General features: G+C 44.3%; 1 protein-coding gene across 1 annotated transcript; it reads left to right on the top strand.

The window, feature by feature from the left end:
* Window positions 1–228: 228 nt before the first annotated feature.
* Fcrl6 (Fc receptor-like 6) lies at window positions 229–20603 on the top strand. Its single transcript, XM_013030497.1, is given in 11 exon segments — window positions 229–302; window positions 6633–6653; window positions 8032–8295; window positions 8759–9040; window positions 9197–9378; window positions 9380–9479; window positions 9830–9955; window positions 13245–13310; window positions 14151–14231; window positions 14915–14949; window positions 20562–20603. Coding segments are annotated over 11 exon segments (1239 nt in total). The 5' UTR covers window positions 229–262.
* The last annotated feature ends 1129 nt before the right edge of the window (window positions 20604–21732 follow it).

Below are 21732 nucleotides of genomic sequence, written 5' to 3'. Positions count from 1 at the left end.
CAAGCATTTATATGCCATTTACTTGATTCCTGCAGTGTTTATAGTCAAGAAAACCAATATATTTAATAAACTTCAACTGAAAAGGAAATACCACTTTGAGCTTTTCAAATTTCTCCCCCACTTCCTCTAGTTAGACTACCAAGCTATTACACCACCCAGATCACAGGAGGCCATCTGTTCACCCTGGACCAGAGGCCTGGGAGCTCTCCCTCCACTTCACCTCTGCCTGCAGCCTTCCTTGTGTTTCCAGATCTGACCTAGAATGGACACCATACTGCTATGGATGGTTATACTCCTCTTTGGTAAGTCACTGAGCCCAGACATCCACTCCTGTGATACCAAGTCCTTTCGGAGGCTGAGACATACACTCATGTGGGCATGCTTAGGGGAAATGGACACAGAAGTATGAGGAACTCTGTTGTGTTCTTTCCTTTTATTTTGTTGTGGGGTGTGTGTGTGTGTGTGTGTGTGTGTGTGTGTGTGTGTGCCCATGCGTGAGTGTGCACACGCGCTCGTCAATCCACTTAGGGCCTGGATAATATCTCTGAGCTCTTTTGCTCAAGGCTAGCACTCTTCCACTTGAGCCACAGTTCCAATTTCAGCTTTTTTGGTAACTAATTGCAGTTAAGAGTCTCACAGATTTTCCTGCCTGGGCTGGCATAGAACCACGATTCTCATAGCTCAGCTTCCTGAGTAACTAGCATTATTACAGGCACCAACGGCCTGGGTTTTGCCATCATTTTTATCCTATTTTCTTGGCAGAGTAGACCCTCAGTGTGTCAGAGGTAAATTAGGAAGGCAGAAAAGCACATTCTGCGGTCCTCATTTTCCAATGACATTTTTACCCAGTGAAATCAAATTCAAACACTTATCGGGGCTGTCTCAAAAAGAAAACAAAGATTAAAGGAAAGGCCACTGCAGACACAATAAGAGGAGAAAACTGAGGAAAGACGTTCATGCACTCTGTTGATCAATGAGAGGTGAGATTATAAGATAAAGTATACTTGTGTGGCCTTTGCCTTTTCTTAAAACCTCTTGCCAATGACCTGACTTTCCAAGAGCTCAGTAGCTATATGCATATGATCATATAAAATGATGCTTATTATAATGAACTCCAAGAAATGGAAACAAGAGTTTTTTATTGTACCGTTTGTAGTCCCTCCCCCAGATTTTATTTCCTTTTGTCACTGTTTTGTAATTTTTTTAATTTCTGTACCCTTCGTCTTGTATATAAGTTTATCTGATTTGGAGAGGGAAAGAGAAGCACAGAAATGTAGGGACGAAGGGTGAATGAATTCAGTAGTGATACTCACTAGACACTATGTTGGAAATAAGCTTTACAACATGGGAGTTAGGGGGTAAGGATGGAAAACACTGGGAGAAAATGAGAGCAAGGATGAGACTGTTCAAAAAGAAATGTACTCATTACCTGACTTATATATAACTGTAACCCCTCTGTTCGTCACCTTTACAATAAAATTTAAATAAAAAATAAAGATTAGATATAAAACATTATATTAGATTGGTAAGACTCTGGTGAGGGGTAAAACAAGTCTTGTGCACTGAATAAAGCCTTTTTGAATTTGACCCTTTCACTTCTGCTTCTACTGCCTCTATCTTCTTACCATTGGGAGTATGATGAGCTTGGAGTCTGATGGTTTGGGGGATTGGTTTGATTCTCAAATCTATTCTCTCTGACCAGTATCTCTCTCTTCTCTCCCCTTCTCTCCATGCCAGCTGGTCATGCAGTGACGAAAGGAGCTGTTCTCTGTGTATAGGCTACAATGGGAATATTCTCTGCTCCTACTCCCGATTCAGCTCTGTATCAATCAGTTTCTCTATGCTATATCTCAAAGACACAATTTGTGCATGTATTTCATTTCTTCTGAGAGTTTCTGAGTTGACCTTTTTAACTCGGTTCCAATGATTGTTTTGCTTATTTGTTTGTTGTTTGATTTCATGGGAACAAAAAAGTAAAACTGTTCCTTTCCACGACTTTATACAAGTAACAGCCTTTGGGCTATCTAGATAAAGAATTCAAGAAATCCAGGATTTGGATAGAAACAAGCAAAGTTGGGAGAGAGTAGCTAGTAATCAGCTGACTGGTATAGTATCATGGAGAACCAGACACTGTAGAGGCCAGACTTCATGCTCAGAGACTCCAGAAAATACAACCCCCAGGGCTGGGCATGGAGGTACAGTTACCGTATGTAAAGAGTTGCTATTTCCTCTCAAATGTGGACAAAAAGAGAGGGAGGGAAAAAAAACCACTAAATGACTACTTTGTGCTATATGAATCATCTAACCTTTAGAAGCCTACAAGGTAGTTAGTTTTATCCCTATTAAGTGGTAGAAGAGGCAAGGATTCAGAAAGATTAAGAAACTTTCCTGAAATCAGAGACACAAATGCAGCCCCACCTGAAGTCAAACCTCATGCTTTCTCCATTCTGTCTATAGTCAGACACAACTAGGTTTTAATTAAAGAGCAGTGGGAAATAATAATTCATTGAAAATATCAAGCAAGGCATGGTCTCCTTCATAAGTGGCTACTACTATTATTTGCTCTCAAAGTTCCAGAAAGTTAGGGGGCTCTGATTCAAACATGCTAGCACATGGCTGAACACTAAGTATATAAAGTTTGGAAAATGGTTCTGAGGATTAGCCCACTCCCCTTCCTACTGGAGCTCACCCTCAGACACTCACATACACAGCTTCCATGGCACACTCCCAGAAACATGGAAGCCACCTTCAGCAAAGTAGCATATGCCACCTTGATAAAGCTCAGGCATGAGACTGTTCTTTATGTTGAGCTAAAAGCTGCCTTCGTGGTGGCTCTAATTAGTCTCTCTTCTATCCTGTGAAATGACTCAGAACATAGTCTCTCTCTGCTTTTAAACAGACTACCGAATGATTGAAGACTTAATATACTCCTACACTATTGTCAATAGAGTAAATAATCCCAAATCCTTCAGCAAATCTAATAGGAAATAGCTTCTAGACCTGTTTTCTACCTTATTCTGTTTGTCTGGGTATGCTTTATCAACACACTAAGGAGCAGGACTTTCTGTTTCCTCCCTTTGTGGACTGACTAGCATAGATTCCAGGGGGAATGCTGCTTCCCCTGTTTGGGACTCCAGTGCAACTTAGTTTGGCAATAGCTTTTGGTCGTCATTTGACACTGCCACACATCATCTTTAGCCTACAGTTAACCGCTATCTCCAAGCCCACTTTACAGGAGCAGCTGTATAAGCAGGAGTCACTCTGAGTGTTCCCAGTTGACCGGAATCTTGATCATAGACTGAAGTTCTACTATCCAAACTCCAAGGTCCAAGACTTGGAGACTGGAGATCATTTAAAGTGGCTCTGCTCTCTAGATGGCTTCTCCCCTCTTAGGAAGTTCAGGTACCCTCAACCACTGTTTATTCGCCATTTTGTACTTACAAAATTGTTTCCCAGTGAGGAAGGAAAGGCAGAAAGGCAAAACTGCAGAGCAGTTTCTCAGTCACCCTGAAGTTAGGCTTTCTTTCTGTTTTCAGTTAGTGTCATAACCGCTGTCTCAGGCAGTGGGTTAATATAACCTTTACCTCCATGCTGTAAAAAGGATATTACCATTATCATTCCCATTATATGATAGAAAAAAAATGAAGAATTGGAAGCTCTTGTAATTTAGACAGTGTGTCCAAGCTCACACAGAAAGAAGCAGATCTGTGAGTCTGATCCATGTCATCTGCTTCTAAATATCGCATGCTTCCTTTACTTGTTATTGTTGCTTTCGTACCAGTACTGGGGCTTGAACTCAGGACTTGGCTTATTCTACTAAAAGCTGGTGCTCTACCATGTCCATATCTCCACTTAAGGCATTTTTCTGGTTAATTGGAGCTAAGAAGTTCACAGACTTTTCTACTCAGGCTTGCTTTGAACTATGAGCCTAAGATCACAGCCTCCTGAGCAGCAAGGATTATGGGTGAGAGATACTGGTACCCAATTCCTGCATTCTTTCTATTACAACAACCTCATCAATTGAGGAAGAAGGAGAAAAACAATTAGAGGGATCCAAAGAAAGGGATCCTCACAATTCTTCTTATATTTGAGAACTTATAACTGAGCTGATCATGAGCTAAGAAAATTAGCCTGAAAAGCTCCATGTCCAAAATAGTGATACATGTCCACTCTTACAGGGTTTTAACACACCACACTTATGATAGTTTTTGTTGCTATGAGAAAAATTAACCTAAGGCTCATAATTTCCAAGGTTTTTGTCCACATTTGTCTATTTTTTTAGGCCTGTGGCAGGGTGTAAACATCATGGTAGGGAAGTATGGTAAAGGTAAGTGTCTCACCTCACGGTAGCCAGAGCAGACAGAGTAAGCAAGGAAGGGGCATATATTCTTTCATGTCACATCCCAGTATGTTCTCCACAGAGGTCAAGCCAAAAAGTGATAATGGCTATGGTTACATGATTATTAATGTTGAGAGGATGGAAGACTCTAACTTGAGGGGCAGAATTAAACATGGAACTCAACTAGGTTCAACTTCCTAAATTTCCAGCTCCTCCATCCCAATACTGCCACCAAATTAAGAACCCATCAGTGAGTTAATCCACTGGTGATATTAGAGTTCTCATGAGCCAGTCACTTCCTAAAAGCTCTACTTCCAAATGTGGCTATATTGAGAGGTAAGCCTTCACATATTTGAGGAAAATACTCATATCTAAACCATAATAACCCCGAGACTGCATTTCTCAGTGTCCTTCAAAGTATCTACTACATGTCACCAATGGAGAGCACAGCTAACTGTGTAAAGATTGTCTGGACACTTAGCCCTACAGCCAGTCATGTTTCATCCCTTGCCCCAAACATCAGACTAGTCTCCATAGCTCATGCCCAACTCTGCTGCTCAATTTAGGGCCCTCATTCCCCCACCTAAGCTCTTCATACCTATCTAGCCATATCTATCTATCTATCATTTTTGGTGGGGAGAGGGTTTGTCTTCTCAGGCCATTTATTTTCTTGCATCATTAAAAGCATGAATGCAATGGTGGGTAACATGTCAAAGCTTGTTGGTTGTTCTCTTGTTTAACTGAGCTGCCTGACCTACATCCTGTATCATTTAATGATTACTCCTCCAGAGAAGCTTGCCTCCTCAGTCTGATGGCTTCCACATTCTGTTCCTCACAACTATTTACGGATCACAGGAACTAGGTCCAGGCCTTGCTATATGGTGGGAGGTAGGTCCAAACCATTGGACATAAAGGGAAACATTCTACAGATGCTTACTGTTTTGTTACTTTTTAATCACTGTGACAGAATGCTTGACATAAACACCTTAAGGGGGAAAGGACTTATCTGTGCTCACAGTTTCAGAAGTGCAGTCCATAATGGTGGAGTGAGGCACGGCAAAGGAGTAGTTCACATCATGGCAGCCAGAAAACAGCGAGGGGATGCAGGAAGGGGCCAGAGACAGTTACTTCTCCCAATAACATCATTAAGGTACCTACTTCCTTCAAAGGTCCCATTTCCTATTTTTTACCACTTCCCAATAATGCCCTCATACAAGTTATCGATCAAAAGTAATCATTATCTGAGACATGGAGGCTCATGCTTGTGATCCTGACTACTTGAGAGACTGAGTCTGGAAGGATCCTAACTCAAAGGGAGCCCAGGCAAAAAGTTCTTGAGACCCCATCTTGATAAAAGACATATGACTTCCATCCTCACTATGAGGGAGATTGAGATCAGGAGAATTGCTATTTTAAGACACCCCAGAGTTAAAAAAAAAAAAAAGATACCCCAGGCAAAAAGAAAACCATACAGAAAAAAGATATGATAGTATGTATCTTAACATCCCACCTACAACAGGAAGCATAAATAGGAAGATCACAGTCTTGGCTAGCTCAAATAAAACGTAAGATCCTATCTCAAAAATAACCAGAGTAAAAAGGACTGGAGGTTTTGCTAAATATCACAATAGGTGAATAAAATAGATAGAATGCCTGTTTGCATTCCTGACAGAGGAAAATAGATAACAAGGTGTCAATTTGGTAAGTATAATAAATTCAATTACTAGTGGTCTGATGATGATGCCATGGGAACTCATAAAAGTGATTGGGGAGAATCTTTTTTGATTGGGATACTTGGAAAGATGTGTCTGAGGAGGCATTATTCGAAACTCAAATAGGGTTCAGAATTCCAATCACCATAAAAATTAATTTTTTTAAATTTTTTTGTCAGTCGTGGGGCTTGAACTCTGGGCCTGGGCGCTGTCCCTCGGCTCTTCAGCTCAAGGCTATCGCTCTACCACTTAATCCACAGCGCCACCTCAAGGTTTTTTCAGTTTTTGTGGTGCTGAGGAATTGAACCCAGGGCCTCATGCATGCGAGGCAAACACTTTATCACTGAGCCAACTTCCCAGCCCAAAAGTTAATTTTTTTTCATGTTTGGGGGCTTGGTAATTAGGTGGGTGAATAGTTAGCTGTCTGGGTGATTTGTTTAGTGGCTGGGTGGTTGAATGGCTAGGTCGAGGGATGATTAGGGGTAAGCACCAATTGTTGACGTGAAAGGCATAAAAGTTCTTTCCATACTGAAATTTCTTTCTTCTTTTTAATCTAATGTTATCACTTTGTTCTCTTATAGTCACCTGTCATGGGAAAACTGGTAAGTCTTGTCCATGCCTCTTCTAACTCCAAGTATGTTTCTGGGCCAACACTGAATGGATGGAAAGAAACAGGATAGTGCTATTGAGTCCCCATAACCATCTGCATTGCAGCACCAGAGAAGGCCCCTTCCTCACGATTCTTGACTAGTAAACACGGAGATCCACAAACTAAGGCTTTGAGTAATTCTAGAGTCTCAACTCAGTGGCTCTGGGCCTCTTCTCTATTTCTTTAAAAGTGGCTCTCCTCTCAGCATGGTGCTGGAGCTCCTTAACAAGGCTCTGAATCTTTTCCCTCCCTTTTATGTTCTGAGAGGCAGGCACTTTGTCCAAGCAGTAGCCTTCTGCAGCTATTCTTGTTCCCCGTCCCATCCCATTTCATGTGCTTTCTGTCCACTAAGGGAAAAAAGTCTTACTATAAAAACCTTAACTTCACATGACCTGCTTCATTATTCAGGGAGGAGTTATTCTAACCAATATTTGGAATTTATCCAAAGGACAGTCAGGGAAACAAGGCTCACCCTTCAGTGATGCTGTGAACATCACAGGGTTCTCTTTTCACGGTAACAGCAGTGGGCCCTAAGCATCCAGAGAGATCCAGGCAGAAGCAGAATGTGCTAGGGCTGGCCTCCAGCTCCCTGCATGACACTCAGAGCATCCATATGGACTCCTAGGCTGTTTGGAATGGATACAGCATGGGGACAGATCTAGCCTGCTGCCTCCCTCCAGGCAGGTTCCGAATCCCTAGGATCTCTGCTCTCATCCATGTCATAGCATAGAATGTAGGAATATGTGCAAAAGAATAAGCAATCCCTCCCATGGTTGAAAGCAAACGAAAGTTCCTTTCAAGGGTAGAGGTAGAGGTTGGGCCTAGGAAGACTAGCCAGGAAGCTTCTCTTCAACAGGCCAACATGCAGTATTATCACACAGAAAGAAAGCATCATCACACAGCAGAAAGCATCACATTTGCAGTAGAAGCCAATCTAAGGAAGGAGAAAAGAGATCTGGAGGAATGAGGCCAGACAGTGGATTTAATAAGCCTAGCCAACTTGTCAAGGCAGTGGAGGAAAGTGCAAAGTAAAAGGAGAAAAAAAAAAAGAAAGGGAAGAAAGAAGGCTGGGGAGAAGGCGTGGAGAGGAGAAAGGCAGAGGAGGCAAGAGATAGGGAAAACAAAGTGACAAGAGGAAGAAGAGCAGAAGAAAGAAAGTCAAAGTCCTAGCCTGTGCTGGTTGGCATGAAGGGCTGAGACAGGCAAGAGCTGTAAAGGTGCTTTCTGGGAGCCTCCATCCACACCAGAGGCCTTGGGTGTGGGTCAGAGAGGGAAATGAGGGCTGATGGGACCTGCAGCTCCAAGGCTGACCTTATCTCCATGTCTCACAGTCTGGCTGCGCCTCAGAGTCCTGCCACAGCCTGTGTTTGAAGGAGACACACTGACTCTGCAATGTGAGGGAGAGAAGAACAAAGCTGTGTCGCAGGTGAAGTTCTACAAAGATGGGAAATTACTTAATTTCCCTAACACCAACAATTCCTTAATCCTGGGGACAGCAACAATGGCAAGCAGTGGCCAGTACAGCTGCACTGGGATGGTGATTTACATATCCCAGCTCACACAAAACTCAGAAACTACTGTGGTTCAAGTCCAAGGTGAGTCACTTACTAAGGACACTTACTGGTAAGACAGTGAGGTGTTGTTGAGTCTCCAGAGCTCAGAAGTTCTCTGGATGACACCCTTCTCTCTGGATGCTCTTGATGTTGAACCAATCCATGGTGTCCTGAAGGCCCATGATGCTGTCCAAATATCCCCTCATCCTATGGGGCAGGTCTGGAGCCAGGGAAAAGAGGAAAGATTGGGAAGAGTTCTAGACCAGACCAGCCATTCATCTTTCCCCTCTGAGGACCAAACAACCACTACAGGAGGGGCTTGGCTCTAGGGGAGTCATTTCAGAAGTGCATGAATGAAGACAAGAGGACGGATCCTGAGGAGCAAACTGTCTCCCACCCGGGCCTCAGAGCTGCAACCTGGGCGATGGCTGAAGCAAGGTCTCAGCCTTCCAGACCTCACTGTCCAGTACTCCCTTCATGAGCCCTGGGCCTGTTGTCTCTCCAGAGCTGTTCCAGGTTCCTGTGCTGAGGGCCACCCCTCCAGAGCCCCATGAGGAGAGCCTATTGACCCTGACATGTGAGACAAAGCTGCACCCCCAGAAGTCAGCCTTGAGGCTCCTCTTCTCCTTTTACAAGAATGGCTATACCTTGCAAGACAGGGGCCGCCACCCAGTACTCTGCATCCCAAGATTCAAGGAGGAAGACTCCGGGATTCACTGGTGTGAGGTAGCCTCTGAGGGTGGCCAAGTTAAAAAAGAGAGCTACTGCGTGGAGATCATGGTCCAGGGTAAGTGGGTGAAGAGGGGGAAATATTTCCCAAGGGTCCAGTCATCAGACAACAAGACTCCCTGGGAGCAGAGACAGGAAAGTAGGAATGAGGAAGTCTGGGCCCTGGGTGGTTGGGTGGAGATGTCTAATACTCTCTACCCTTGTGCAATCTCAGTTCCTGTATCCTGTCCTGTGCTCTCTCTATGACACAGGGCCACTGGCCCTGCTTGGGAAGACATAGTAGAGCTCCTCTGTGAGTCTCCGAATGGCTCCTTTCCAACCCTGTACTCATTCTACTTGATGGGGAGATCTTGGGGAAACACCTAGACTCCCTATGGCAGAACAGCTTCCCTTCTTCTTCCCAATGAAGTCAGTGAAGGATGCTGGGAACTATTCCTGTGAGGCCAAGAGCAGTGTCTCCAGAGAGAAGAGTGAGTCCAAGTCGCTCTCTCTGGACGGTGTATTTTGTCTGAATCAAGCAAGTTGTCAGGGACCATATCTCTCTTCCCTACCACCTACCATAAACAGCATCATGATGGCCCACTACTCAACTGTATGTGAGCCTGGACTGGGAGGCCTACCCGCTGCACATGGCAGGGAATGGCATGCACCTTGGGGGTGGGGCTATGTGGCCATGCAGAACATGACTCAGCCATGATGGATCTTTCGAACCATCCTGCACTCCCATCTCCAAGGCTCCTGTAGGCAGGCAGTTCTTCTACAGCCAGCCATTCTTCCTTGCCTGTGCCTGTCTGGGATGCATTTTTGGATTTTATGCTCACTGTTCATGGTCACTTTCCCCTCCCAGGTTCTCAAGTCTTGTCCACCCCCACCATCAGCAACTGGCTGGTTGCCTGGCTACCTGGGAGTCTGCTTGGTGTAATGTTCATTGCTGCTGTGCTTCTAGCATATTTCAGACCCTGGAGAAAAGCTGGTTAGTATCTCTTTGGGCTTTCTTGATTGCTAAATTCCTATGCCAACCATTGCTCAGGTTTTGAGAAGCCAAAACCCAACAGGAACCTGGCAGGTAGAATTTGGATCTTCTCCTCCCATGTCACACAAGGGGGCATGTGGAGGGACACTTACAGCTTCCAGAACATCTTCACTCACAGACACACTATTGCACATGCTCACAATTACACAGATTTGCACACAGACATACAGCTGCACTGTCAGGCATGAAGAGACACATGAGCCAAGGAATACTTACAAGTCAAATGTGATTTATATTGATGTCCTTTGCATTGGGAAGATGATCTGTGGTTTTGAACATGACTGAAAAGAAACAAGGCCTCCAACTTCCATTAAACGCAGCCAAATTGGTAGAGGAAAAAGAAAAAAAATGAGAGCTAGAGTGCATATGTGCATGCTTGCACACTCAATACTCACCTTTACAATGCTGTTAGGGGAGTATTCAACAGATGGTGACACTTCAGAAAGTAAACATGATAGAGAAAGCTGAGCCATGGCCTTCTTCCAACACTACTGTTTACTAGTTCTGTGGCCTTAGGCCAGTTCATTCTAAGATGCACCAAAATCTATCCTTCTCAGGGATGCTGCAGCGTTCAGGTTAACAAGCTAAAGTGCTTGAGGGAGTGTCCCACAGTTAAGTCCTCATTCTAGTCCCAGTGGATTACCCCATCATGTTCCCTGGGCTGTTCTTCCACCTGCTGTTCATTTTCTGATTTCTAAATCAGTCACTGAACATAAAAAAAAGCTTGGCTAAAATTCCAGGTGTAAAAGACTTTTGTAGAGAGGAAGTAAAAACAACCAGATCATTGGCTATTTATTAATTGTGTTATTGCAAATTTTCTTCCTCCGCCTTTCTTGGCAGTGATAACTAAGCAGGAATGTTGGATATCAATGAGACACTTTCGATGGCTACATGCTTATTCCCACTCTAAGTGTCATTTGCTTCAGGCCACATTTAAAGGAATGGCAGTCAGTGCCAAAGGTGCTTGGTGCCAATTTATATCTAGGAATTTTAAGTCTACTTGCAGGGATTCAAATGAACTCTACTTCCTTGTCTTGGAGACAGTGTTCTTATTTTCTAAGTGATTGCCCTTATCAACCCCCAAAGCTAGATTTATTTATTCAAGTTTGTTTAAGTTTGTCCCTCAGGAGAAGGAATTTATAACGTATTTTCTGGGAGCTGAGTCAGCTCACTTATAAAGGAGGATCACCCAGTCATGAACCCAAAGCATGCTTCCCAGACCACAGGCCAGAGTGTCTGAAAGGTGGTCCCCCTAGCCCCAGACCCAGGCTTCTGCCTCACTGAGTACCCAGTTCAAGTTCAAGAGAGGCTTCAATTTTCTCTCTCCTTTTTGATGTAACAGTCTCCACCTATCCAACTTCCCATCATCCCTTTCTTGATCATCCTAAGTCTGGCTAGACTTGCTTAAGTTATTCTCTCTGTATGATATGAGAAAGGCGGGGTTAGATGAAGAGACAACTAGAGCAGGGGATCACAAATTGAAGATCTGAGAGTCCTATCACTGCTGCTCCTGCAAGTGATCCAACGTGGCCTCCGTGACACACACATTTCTATCCAGTTGCCCTAGCATTAAAGACAAGGCAACACTGACAGCCGCCTCCCTCCAAGCCCCAGACAAGAGAGTGGAGCCTCTTGAGACCTGTTACGAGGAACAGCAGAGAGATCTTATACCACCAGTAGCAATGCTGCCAACCTGGGAACAAGTGGACTCCACTGTCTCTCATGCACAAACAGTGATGGTCCTAGGGATGGTCCTGAAATCCCAGTGTCTCAGGAACATAAATTCTTCTTTAGAAAGTCAGGCCGAAAACCATTTTCAAATTTCATGGCTACACAAGAAAGCTACCAACCACCCACTTTAGTCTTCATAGCTTGCTCTAGAAGAGGCTTAACTATTCCAAATAACACATCTACTTCTCAACAGAAAATATGTCACCAAGATATCTGATGGCTTGATAGCCTAAGGACAATTGTCAAAACACATTGGCCAATGATGCAATCACTGGAATAAGGATATGGTTGTGTAAGGGATCCATTTCAAAGTAGCGCTCACCTACATGTACAGGTTCTGGGTTGTTGGTTTTAAGATGTTTATTTTATTATTGATCAAACCGCCTATAAAACGAAGTTCCATTGAACTTATGGAACGGGTGAGAATGGGACACACAGGTCTGACAAATGAGCATTGAAGAAGGTTTAATAATGAGTGGCTTGCCTGAGCCCCATAGGTGCCCTCTTGGTTTTACAGAAGTGGCCATTTCTACAGACCCTACCTGGTGATTCTGAATCTTGCTTTTAGAGCTAATGAGTATTTTTCAGGCACCAGGCATGAATCCAGCATTCTAAAGTCTACACGTGACACAACTCCCACCCCAGATGTTACTTTTTAGTTCTAGAAGTATCGGCTTTCACACAGCCTGTATGATAATGGCTGAAAAAGCACATGAAATCCAACTGCATGCTGCTGGCTGGATTAACATCTATCTCAGCTGGTTGGACCTAGCTTGGCAAACCTAGCTACTCAGGAGGCTTAGGTCCAGAGGATCATGGTTTGAAGCCATCACAAGAAGAAAAGTCTACGAAGTTCCATCTCAAAAAATAACCAGTAAAAAGCTAGACTGGAGATATGGCTCATGTGGTGCCAGCCAGCAAAGCAAGCCAAGTAAATGTGAGCTCCTGAGTTCAAATTCCATTACTGGCAGAAAAGAAAAAGTCTCTTCCATTGATTATAATTTTGGAAAGTTCACCTCTTCCAGCCTGTCTTCTCATCAACCAAACAGAGATAGCTCTATCCACCTTTGCAAGAGGACTACAAATAATATAAGTTACCCAAAAATTAAGGAGGGAGGCTTTCTTAAAAACAAACTGCATGCTGGTCAGTGGGGTAAATGCTTTGCCAGGAAGTAGAATTTTACTTGAAATTTCTGGTCCTGTGTCTGGCCCCTAATATGTGGTAATGTTATTAGCTCTTCCTCCTGAAGCACCCTGTCTGTGTAAGGATGTGATCCTCTCCTTTCTGACCTTACCATTTGTGATTCGCATGGAGCCATCCTCTCCTACAGAGGATATTTCAAAGGAAAATCCCACCCAAAATTAGCCATGTCCAGACCTGTGAGTAAAGTGACCCTAGAAAACAGCCAGCAACTCCACCACCATCCTTTTCAGGGCCTCTTGTCCCCACTGCCACACCTGTTCCATAAATACAGTGACATGCTTCTGTGTCTTCTAGGGTCCCTTCCATCCCAGAATCCATCCCCAGCTCCAAATGGAGAGCAGTGCCCACTACATGACAATGGTAAGAACTTCCAGCAGGACCCTGCCTGTCTGCAAAGGCAGAAGAAGATCTTTCACAAAGCGTAGGAAGGAGGCCCTCACCAGCACCAGGCCTCCAGAGGCAGAAGCATCCAGGGAAGGGAAATAGCAGCGTCTGGAGAGGGCTTGAGGAACACGTGCAGTACAGCTGGTTGTGGGAGGTAGAGGCAGGAAGGGAGTCAGGACTTTAGTTGAAGGCAGGGAAAAGTTGACATCCCCTGGGCCAAACCCAGCCCACTGCTTATTTTTGAAAACTACAGTTTTATTAGCACCCAATCATACACATTTATTTGTGTATTCTGTATATCAGCAGTCTCACTACAAAACTGAATGTTGATAATATGGTCCACAATGTCCTCAGGCTCTGGTAGCTCATGCCTATAATCCTAGCTACTCAAGAGGCTGAGATCTGAGGATTATGGTTCAAAGGATTATGGTTCAAAAGTCCGTGAGACTTTTATCTCCAATTAAGCAGCAAACAGCCAGCAGTGGAGCTACGGCTCAAGTGGTAGAGCACTATCCTTGAGCACACAAGCCCAGAGACAGCACCCATGCTCTGACTTCAATCCCCATGACCAAAAATAAGAAAAGAAAAGAAAATGCTTGGCAATCTGGTTCAAAGCGTATCAGAGCTAGGGAGGCAGCTAAGCTCTTCTGAGTGAGGATGTCTACCTATGCCATGGTAGACATCACCTCTCTAATGACAGATTCCCATGCTAGTCATCACCTTGACAGGGCCACTGATTGGTTTCTTTCTTTAAGTGTCTTCAGGACAGTGAAAGAGTCAGACAGGTCCGATTTAAGCCTCAATTTTTTTTGGCAGCACATCACCAGTATCAGAAAGATAAAGGAGATGAAAGTGTTATCTACACAGAAGTACATACAACCTTGAAAAGGAACAAAGGTGGGTGATCTCAAGAGAGGCCATTATGCTCCAAGATGTTGAGGAAGGAAGGTACAGAATCTCTTATCATTTGGAAAACACCTCCTTGTTTCTAAGGATTCCATATTTATGTACAATTCCACTTCTTACAGAAGTGACAGTATATTTCTCAATATGAAAAGAAATTTAATAACCTCTACTTTGCAGGGCTGATATGAGATTAGATACAATAAACATAGTCCTCAGACCTAAAAGGTTACACTCCAGGAGAAGTCTAGGGTAGTAGTTACTCTAAGAGCATCCTTTGTGTGTCTGTTAAGTCTCAGCCTCATCATTGTGATGAAGTCATTACCATTACCAGTTTTGTTTTTTTGTTTTGGGGGGTGAATTTTTGTTGTTTTAGTTTGGTTTGGTTAGGGTTAAGGGGGGCTGTTGGTAGTGGTGGTAGTGGTGGTGGTGGTGGTGGTTGAGAAAGTTGAGATTCAGAATCTAAAGCTTAAGGTCATACAGTTTGTGATGGTTGAATTGGGACTAGAACCCCAGCCTCAAGATTCCTACTTCTATTTTCAAATGGAGTAGAAGTGAAAGGAATCTCCCTGGGTTGGGTCCATGCTCCATAGAGCAAGAGGGACGACAAGAAAAAAGCAGGGAAAAGATCAGTGAGCACAGATACCCTGACCTGAATTCTTCTCTTTCCCTCATAGCCAGGTCCAATGAGGATTTCCCTGGGAGCCAAAAGGTGAGCAGGATTTTGGTTCTTTTCTCACCCTCTGTCTAATATCTGTTTTCTCAACCTCATCCAACTCTCTCGTAGGACGTTTCTATTATCTACACAGAGGTGAGATGCCCACAGCTCAGGGAGAGTTCACCAAGGAATTGAGTGAAAGAAGTCAGACCTACCAAGATAAGATTCCTCTGATGACTACAAGAATGTTCTCTAGGGCTGGGAAGGTGGCTCAGTGGTAGAGTGCTTTTGCCTTGCATGCATGAGACCCCCCCGGTTTGATTGCTCAGCACCACATAAGCAGAAAAAGCCAGAAGTAGGGCTGTGGCTCAAGTGATAGAGCACTAGTCTACAGCTGAAGAGCTGAGGGACAGTGCCCAGGCCCAGAGTTCAGGCCCCACGACCAAAAAAAGAAAGAAAGAAAGAAAGAAAAAGAAACAAAGAGTGTTCTCTACAAGTGATGGCATCCCATTCTAACATATACCCACCTCCAGCCCCCACTGCTTCCCAGCCATCCCCTCCAGCCCCCTCGGCCCCCACTGCTTCCCAGCCATCCCCTCCAGCCCCCTCGGTACATCCTCCAGGTCCTGGCCCCTTCCCTGAGGGAGCCTCTGTGCTCTTATGCTAACTAGAACTTCCAAACTGTGAGTTCCTCTCTTAGCAAAAGACAAAGTCATGGTGTGGGAAGAGACAACCCTCATCCCATCCCACCCCCACACTTGGGTTCCAACAGTACTACTGAACTTAGAGCCTGAGGTCTTCTTTCTACATAAATAGAAAAGACCGTTTCTCCTATAATAGACAGACAAACAGACAGACAGATAGCTGATAGATAACATACATGCATATATATATATAAATAGCTGATAGATAACCATACTAAATAGGTGATATATTAGCTAAATAGAAGATAGATTAGATAGGCTGATACATAGATGCATAGATAGATACATAGACAGATAGATACATAGATAGATAGATAGGGGGAAGAAAGAGAACATGATTGGCTTTACCCTCAGAAGAAACAATATCAAACTTGACATCTTAGGACATGCAGCTCCTTAGGAATTTCCAACATTTAAGCTGACGCCCATCAGTGACCTCAGAACTAAGAGGACTCAGAAGTTCAGCAAAACCAAAGTCAGCCACAAACAGATCTGGCCCAAACTATATTGTAGAATTATTGGCAACAGGGTCAGACTCTGCAGGCACCAAGGACCCTGGCTTCACCTGCAGCTCCACTTCTCCTCAGACCCTGCTGTTTACTGAGGCTTGCCCAAAGCTCTAGGTTGTGAAGTATATCAGTAAAGTCATTTGCTCTTTACTTGTTTAAAAAGTTACATGGTCGTAAAATGGTTTGAACAACATTGAGATTCCACCTCACCCCAGTTAGAATGGCTATAATCAAGAAATCTAATAACAACAGATTCTAGAGGGGATGTGGCCAAAAGGGAACGCTGCTGCATTGTTGGTGGGAGTGTAAACTCGTTCAGTCACACTGGAAAGTAGTATGGAGGTTCCTCTAAAGACTAAACATGGAGCTTCCCTATGACCCAGCAATCCCACTTCTGGGCATTTACCAAACACACACACACACACACACACACACGGCCACACTAAAGCTTCCAGCACAATTATGTTTACTGCAGCATTATTCACCATTGCTAAGATATGGACCAACCCAGAACCCCCTCAGTAGATGAATGGATCAAGTAAATGTGATATATATATATATATATATATATATATATATATATATATAAAATGGAATTCTATGCTTCCATCAGAAAGAATGACATCACTCCATTTGTAAGAAAATCGAAAGACTTGGAAAAAATATATTAAATGAAGTAAGCCAGACCCAAAGAAACAGAGGTTACATTGTTTCCCTTATTTGCAATAAATAGTATACATCTAGCATAATTTTATCAGATGAGCAGAATAGCTCATTAGCTATGTACATCTGACCATATAAGATGATGCTAAGTGAAATGAACTCCAAGACATGGACACAAGAGGTTTTCTTTGTTGTTGTTTTTAATGTGCTATGTGATTTTTTGTTTCTTTTGTATGCTCTTCCCCCTATGGTAAATCCCCTGTTGTCACTGCATTTGATTTTGGTACCCTGGTATTGTATATACATTTATCTGAATTCTGGAAGGGAAGGGCAACAACAGAATGGTGAGACAAAGGACAAGGGGGGAACCAATGCAACAGTGATATACACAAGACAATATGTTGGAAATGATCTGTACAACTGGAGGGGGTGGAATTGGGGAGGGAGGGAACGTAGGAGAAAAATGAGGGAAGGGGTAACAAGTTTGACAAGAAATGTACTTATTATCTTATGTGTGTAACTGTAACCCTTCTGTACATCACCTTGACAATAAAATAACAAGGAAAAAAAGAAATATAGTGGTTTGTTTCATATCTTTCATCAACATCAATCATTTGCATTGCCTGACAGCTGGGTCAGTTTCTCACAACAGTCCAACTGTCCATACTCCTTGATGCCCGACAGTAGTCGGGTCTCCTGTGAGATCCTGGCTTGGTTTCACAGGCTCCTGCTCTGGCTTCACAGACAGGGACTACACAAGACTCCATCTCCCATATGAAGAAGGCACCAGTGTCACCAAAGAGCTACTGGCACTAAACTTCTAACATGGTTTCTCTTCTAGACAGGTAGTGTTGACATGGCCAATATTAGAAGTGCAGCTGCTCAGACCCAATCTCAGACCTGCTGTATAATAATCTGCATTTCAATAAGATTCCCAGGCAATTCTCATGCACCTTAAAGTTTTTTTAAGTGTTGATTTACCTACAAGATACACTGTAGAAGTAATCCATCAAATCATCATGGGAGCTTTTGCCTGTGGTACTTCTCTTGATGAAGACAGAAAGGCCAGGAGAACTAGTAAGCTAACTATGCAAGCATTTTTTTTCCATTTCTCTTCTGTTCCCTTTTCCTCCTTTCCTTCTCCCATGCCAACACCTTTCTATCTTCTTCCTCATCTCCATCTCTTGTCACCAGTCTAGTCCATGTCCAGAATGTTCTAACACCTCCTCCTCCTGGTCACCAATCAGAGCATCAGAGCTGCCTTCTGTGAGGACTGAGCAACACAATACTGACCATCTAGAAGCACAGGGTGGGTTCCTCCCTAGAGATGAAGCTGCACCAGGGCTGGGAAGGTGGCTCAGTGGTAGAGCGCTTGCCATGCATGCATGAGGCCCTGGGTTCAATTCCTCAGCACCACATAAGCAAAACGGAAAAAAGCTGGAAGTGGCGCTGTGGCTCAAGTGGTAGAGCGCTAGCCTTGAGCTGAAGAGCTGAGGGACAGCGCCCAGGCCCAGAGTTCAGGCCCCATGACCGGACCCCCCCCCAAAAAAATCCATGAGATGAAGCTGCACCAGCAGTTCCCATGCCTTTATGGGGGGAAAAAATCACTTCTTATAAAAGTCAAGACATAGTCAAGTCAGCTTAAGAAGGAAAACACTGATGATAGAGAAACCCGTTCCAGTTGTCCCCAAAGACCAGAGACCACTTCCTTCCTGAGCTGTTAATACTTTTGCCCTCCCTGACACTAGACCAGTGGCACCCAAAGACTAGTAACATACTATGAATTGCTTCTTACTAATTCATGAAAATATATGCAGGCAAATCACAGGAAGCATTTAGAAATGCTTATAGCAATCTGACAGTCATTTGTGTATGTGTTTAATACAATCATAAAAAGTTAAGATTTTCTAGTACTTTGCTTTAACTGTATTCTATGAAAGTATAAGTCCATAAATGGATTGGAAGTTAAAAAATAGGTTCTTCAGCCCTGATGGCCTGATGGGTAAGAACCCCAATCTACCTACTACACATACACACTTCTGTTCTTTCTCACACACCCCACTTTCTGGTTGCTCGGGCACTTTGAACTCCCCATGGAATCCTTCCCAACCCCAGATCTATTTGTGCAGATGAAAACATCATTTCCCCTTATTTTAGAAAAGAACAAGCTGGATTTTTTTCCCAAAATGAACCATATCTAAGAAAATTTAAGGGGGGAAAAAGGTAGAATTTTTCATAGAAGCCTGACTCTCACTGGTTTGTAGAATGTCAACACATCCAGGCCTTGAGACTCTGCTTCTACTTCTGAAAGACACTGGAGCAGGGAGTGGTGGGTAGGGAAAGGCCAGGGCCATCTCTCAGGGCGAATGGGGCATCCACAGTTCTCTAGGGGTAGACTGGTAGGTGCTGCTGCCACCATTCAGGCAGGCTTCACACATCCCGCACTGTGAAATATTCCTTCTATACAGGGCTGAATGCAAATATTTGCCTAGCCAAGTGTGTTAACTCCACCTTTTCTAGGGATCTGGAGCAACCCCCTTACTAAAGAAACAAACTCAAGTCACCTGGGGGCCTCATGGCTGCCCTCTGGTGGTCCTCTCAGGAAGCCAAGCCCTGACACACCACCCACATGGGTTTGATGCATTCAGTGGGCGATTTTGCATCATTAAATATGATGAGACATGTTGTCCTTGTTTTGTATGAGGCTATGCATTTAGATATAAGCCAAAAATGAAGCATGGTTTTTTCCCCTAACACAAAAGGACTGTGTGGATGGGAAATTCTTTCAATTCCCAGTTTTCTTCCCATTTGGCTAAGAAAATTTAGCCCTGCATCAGTAGGTCTTGCCTATACTCACGAGGCTGAGATCTGAGGATTGTGGTTCAAAGCCAGCCCAGGCAGCAAAGCCTGTGTATGAGGCTTTCATCTCCAATTAACCAGCAACAGCAAGTGGAAGCTGTAGTTCAAATGGTAAAGCACTAGCCTTGAGCAGAAACAGCTAAGAAACAGCACCCAGGCCCTGAGTTCAAGACCCAAATCAGGCAAAAATAAATAAGGTCTACCCTTTTATTGAAACTAAGCAGCACTGTGTGTCTTTCATCTTTGTATAAACTTTAATGACACTGACTACAGACAGGCTGTACAGTATGGCAAACACGCAGAGATATGTTGTGTCCTGCCACATATGCATATTTCCTTCTGCATTGCTAGAAGCAGCTGCAGCTGGCAGGCCCTGAAACCATCAACAAGTCTGCATTGTTCGTCATACCATGGCTCAGAGGAATTCTTTCAGACTCTGAGAGAACAACTTATGCTCTACTTGTAGAATTCTTTCCCACGTGAGGCCCAGATCAATAGTGACTATTCCTTTCATCATTAGTATATGATCGCTGTCATCATCCGAGTGAGTTCCTGACCTCATGGGGTGTAATCCGTATGCTCAATGCTCCATAAATGTTTGTTGGACGCATTAGTGCATGCAAGATGGGAATCTAAGGGTTTGGTGAAGGAGTGAATGCATGAAGAAGCTTCTAGTTTCCCCTCTCTGCCTCAATAACGCACAACTGGGACTTTGTTTCCTTTTCTTCAGCCTTCCTTCAAATCTCTGGAAAGATGTATTATTGCCTTAAAAGCAGGGTGAGCCTAAGTTGTAGGCCCTTCACCCCCACTCCATAGAGGTGTTCCTTCTCACTCTGTCTTCCTCCTGGCTCTCTGGCTTCTCTCCATCCAGCTGTGTGCTCCACACTAGCAGTTCCTTAAAGATCCCATCTCTTCTCCCTGCTTCCCTCAGAGCCAGGATGAGACAGGAGAGATGGTACAAGCACAAAATTGAAGGAGGCAGGGAGATGCAGGGTTGTGCCCGTGCCATGTCAGGAGAGGTAAGATACCTCTGAGTGTCATCCCTGCAGAAAATCAGTGACAGTGGGTGTTTCTAAGATGTGATGGAGGCCTTGTGTGTTCTGCCTTGGGTCCAGTCCTCCTGCCATTCCACAGCTGCCCACCATGGCTGGTTGGGAAGGGGCTGCCAGGAACTCACCACCCCGGCATAGTGTCTGCCGACAGACCATGCAGGTAGGGGAATGTTACAAAAGTTCAACAAAATTGGCTTGTATACACAATTCATGAACTGGGGCCACAACCCTCTACAAGCTTGATAACTGACCCGGCTACATAATAGGTCATTTCAAAGCTATTCTCCTGTTAGGTTTAAAACTAGAGGGACTTCCTTGGGCTCAGGAAAGTGGCTGCTGTGAATTTCTTGCTTTCGTTTGCTTGTTTTGGGAGCTCTCCTTTTTAAAGATCAGTTGGGTTACCGGAGCACCTGGCAGGAATGACTCCATTCTGGTTTGGACTGCTCAGGATCTCCATCCAACCATGTTACCCCTGAAGTTCCATTGAGCAGTTCCTGAGCAGGTTCACATGGCCCCTTCACCCCATCCCCACAAGTCATCTCAAAGCTGCACCCAGGGGTCTAGCCTCTCCCCAATAACACCTCCATCTTCTCCCACCTCCGTCTGTACTCCATCCGTCCTGTATTCCCTGTCCTGCCTGGGTCCCCCGCTTTAATTCTTCAATCACCCCCACTTTCTTTTCCTTTCCCTCTCTCCCCTGTTCCCAGCCCCCAAGAGAAGCATGGCCCCATTCTGCCCTTGGACGGGGCACCTCATGCAAGCTTGGCACGACTTCATCCAAATTCCATCCAGCCCGAGTCTCTACACCGAACAACTCAGGGTTAATGGTCAAGGTCAGGCAAGCTGTTTGGCCAAGGTTAACACCTGCTCCCCACCTTCCAGGCAACCTACACTAAAGATGGGCTTATGGTGGAGTCTGCACCATTCGCGCATGGCAGATGTTGCTGCTACTGCTCCAGCCTCAGCACACACGCACACACCAGACTCTGCCTGACTCCAGTTTCCCAGAAAGGCCCCAGGGAGGCTGAGTAGCAGCCCTGGCTGCCAGCT

This window comes from Dipodomys ordii, unplaced genomic scaffold (genome assembly GCF_000151885.1).
Source record: "Dipodomys ordii isolate 6190 unplaced genomic scaffold, Dord_2.0 Scaffold131, whole genome shotgun sequence".
In the NCBI taxonomy this organism is placed as follows: Eukaryota; Metazoa; Chordata; class Mammalia; order Rodentia; family Heteromyidae; genus Dipodomys; species Dipodomys ordii.
Note: the sequence above shows the minus strand (reverse complement) of the source record. Positions and strands in the feature narration are given on the sequence as shown.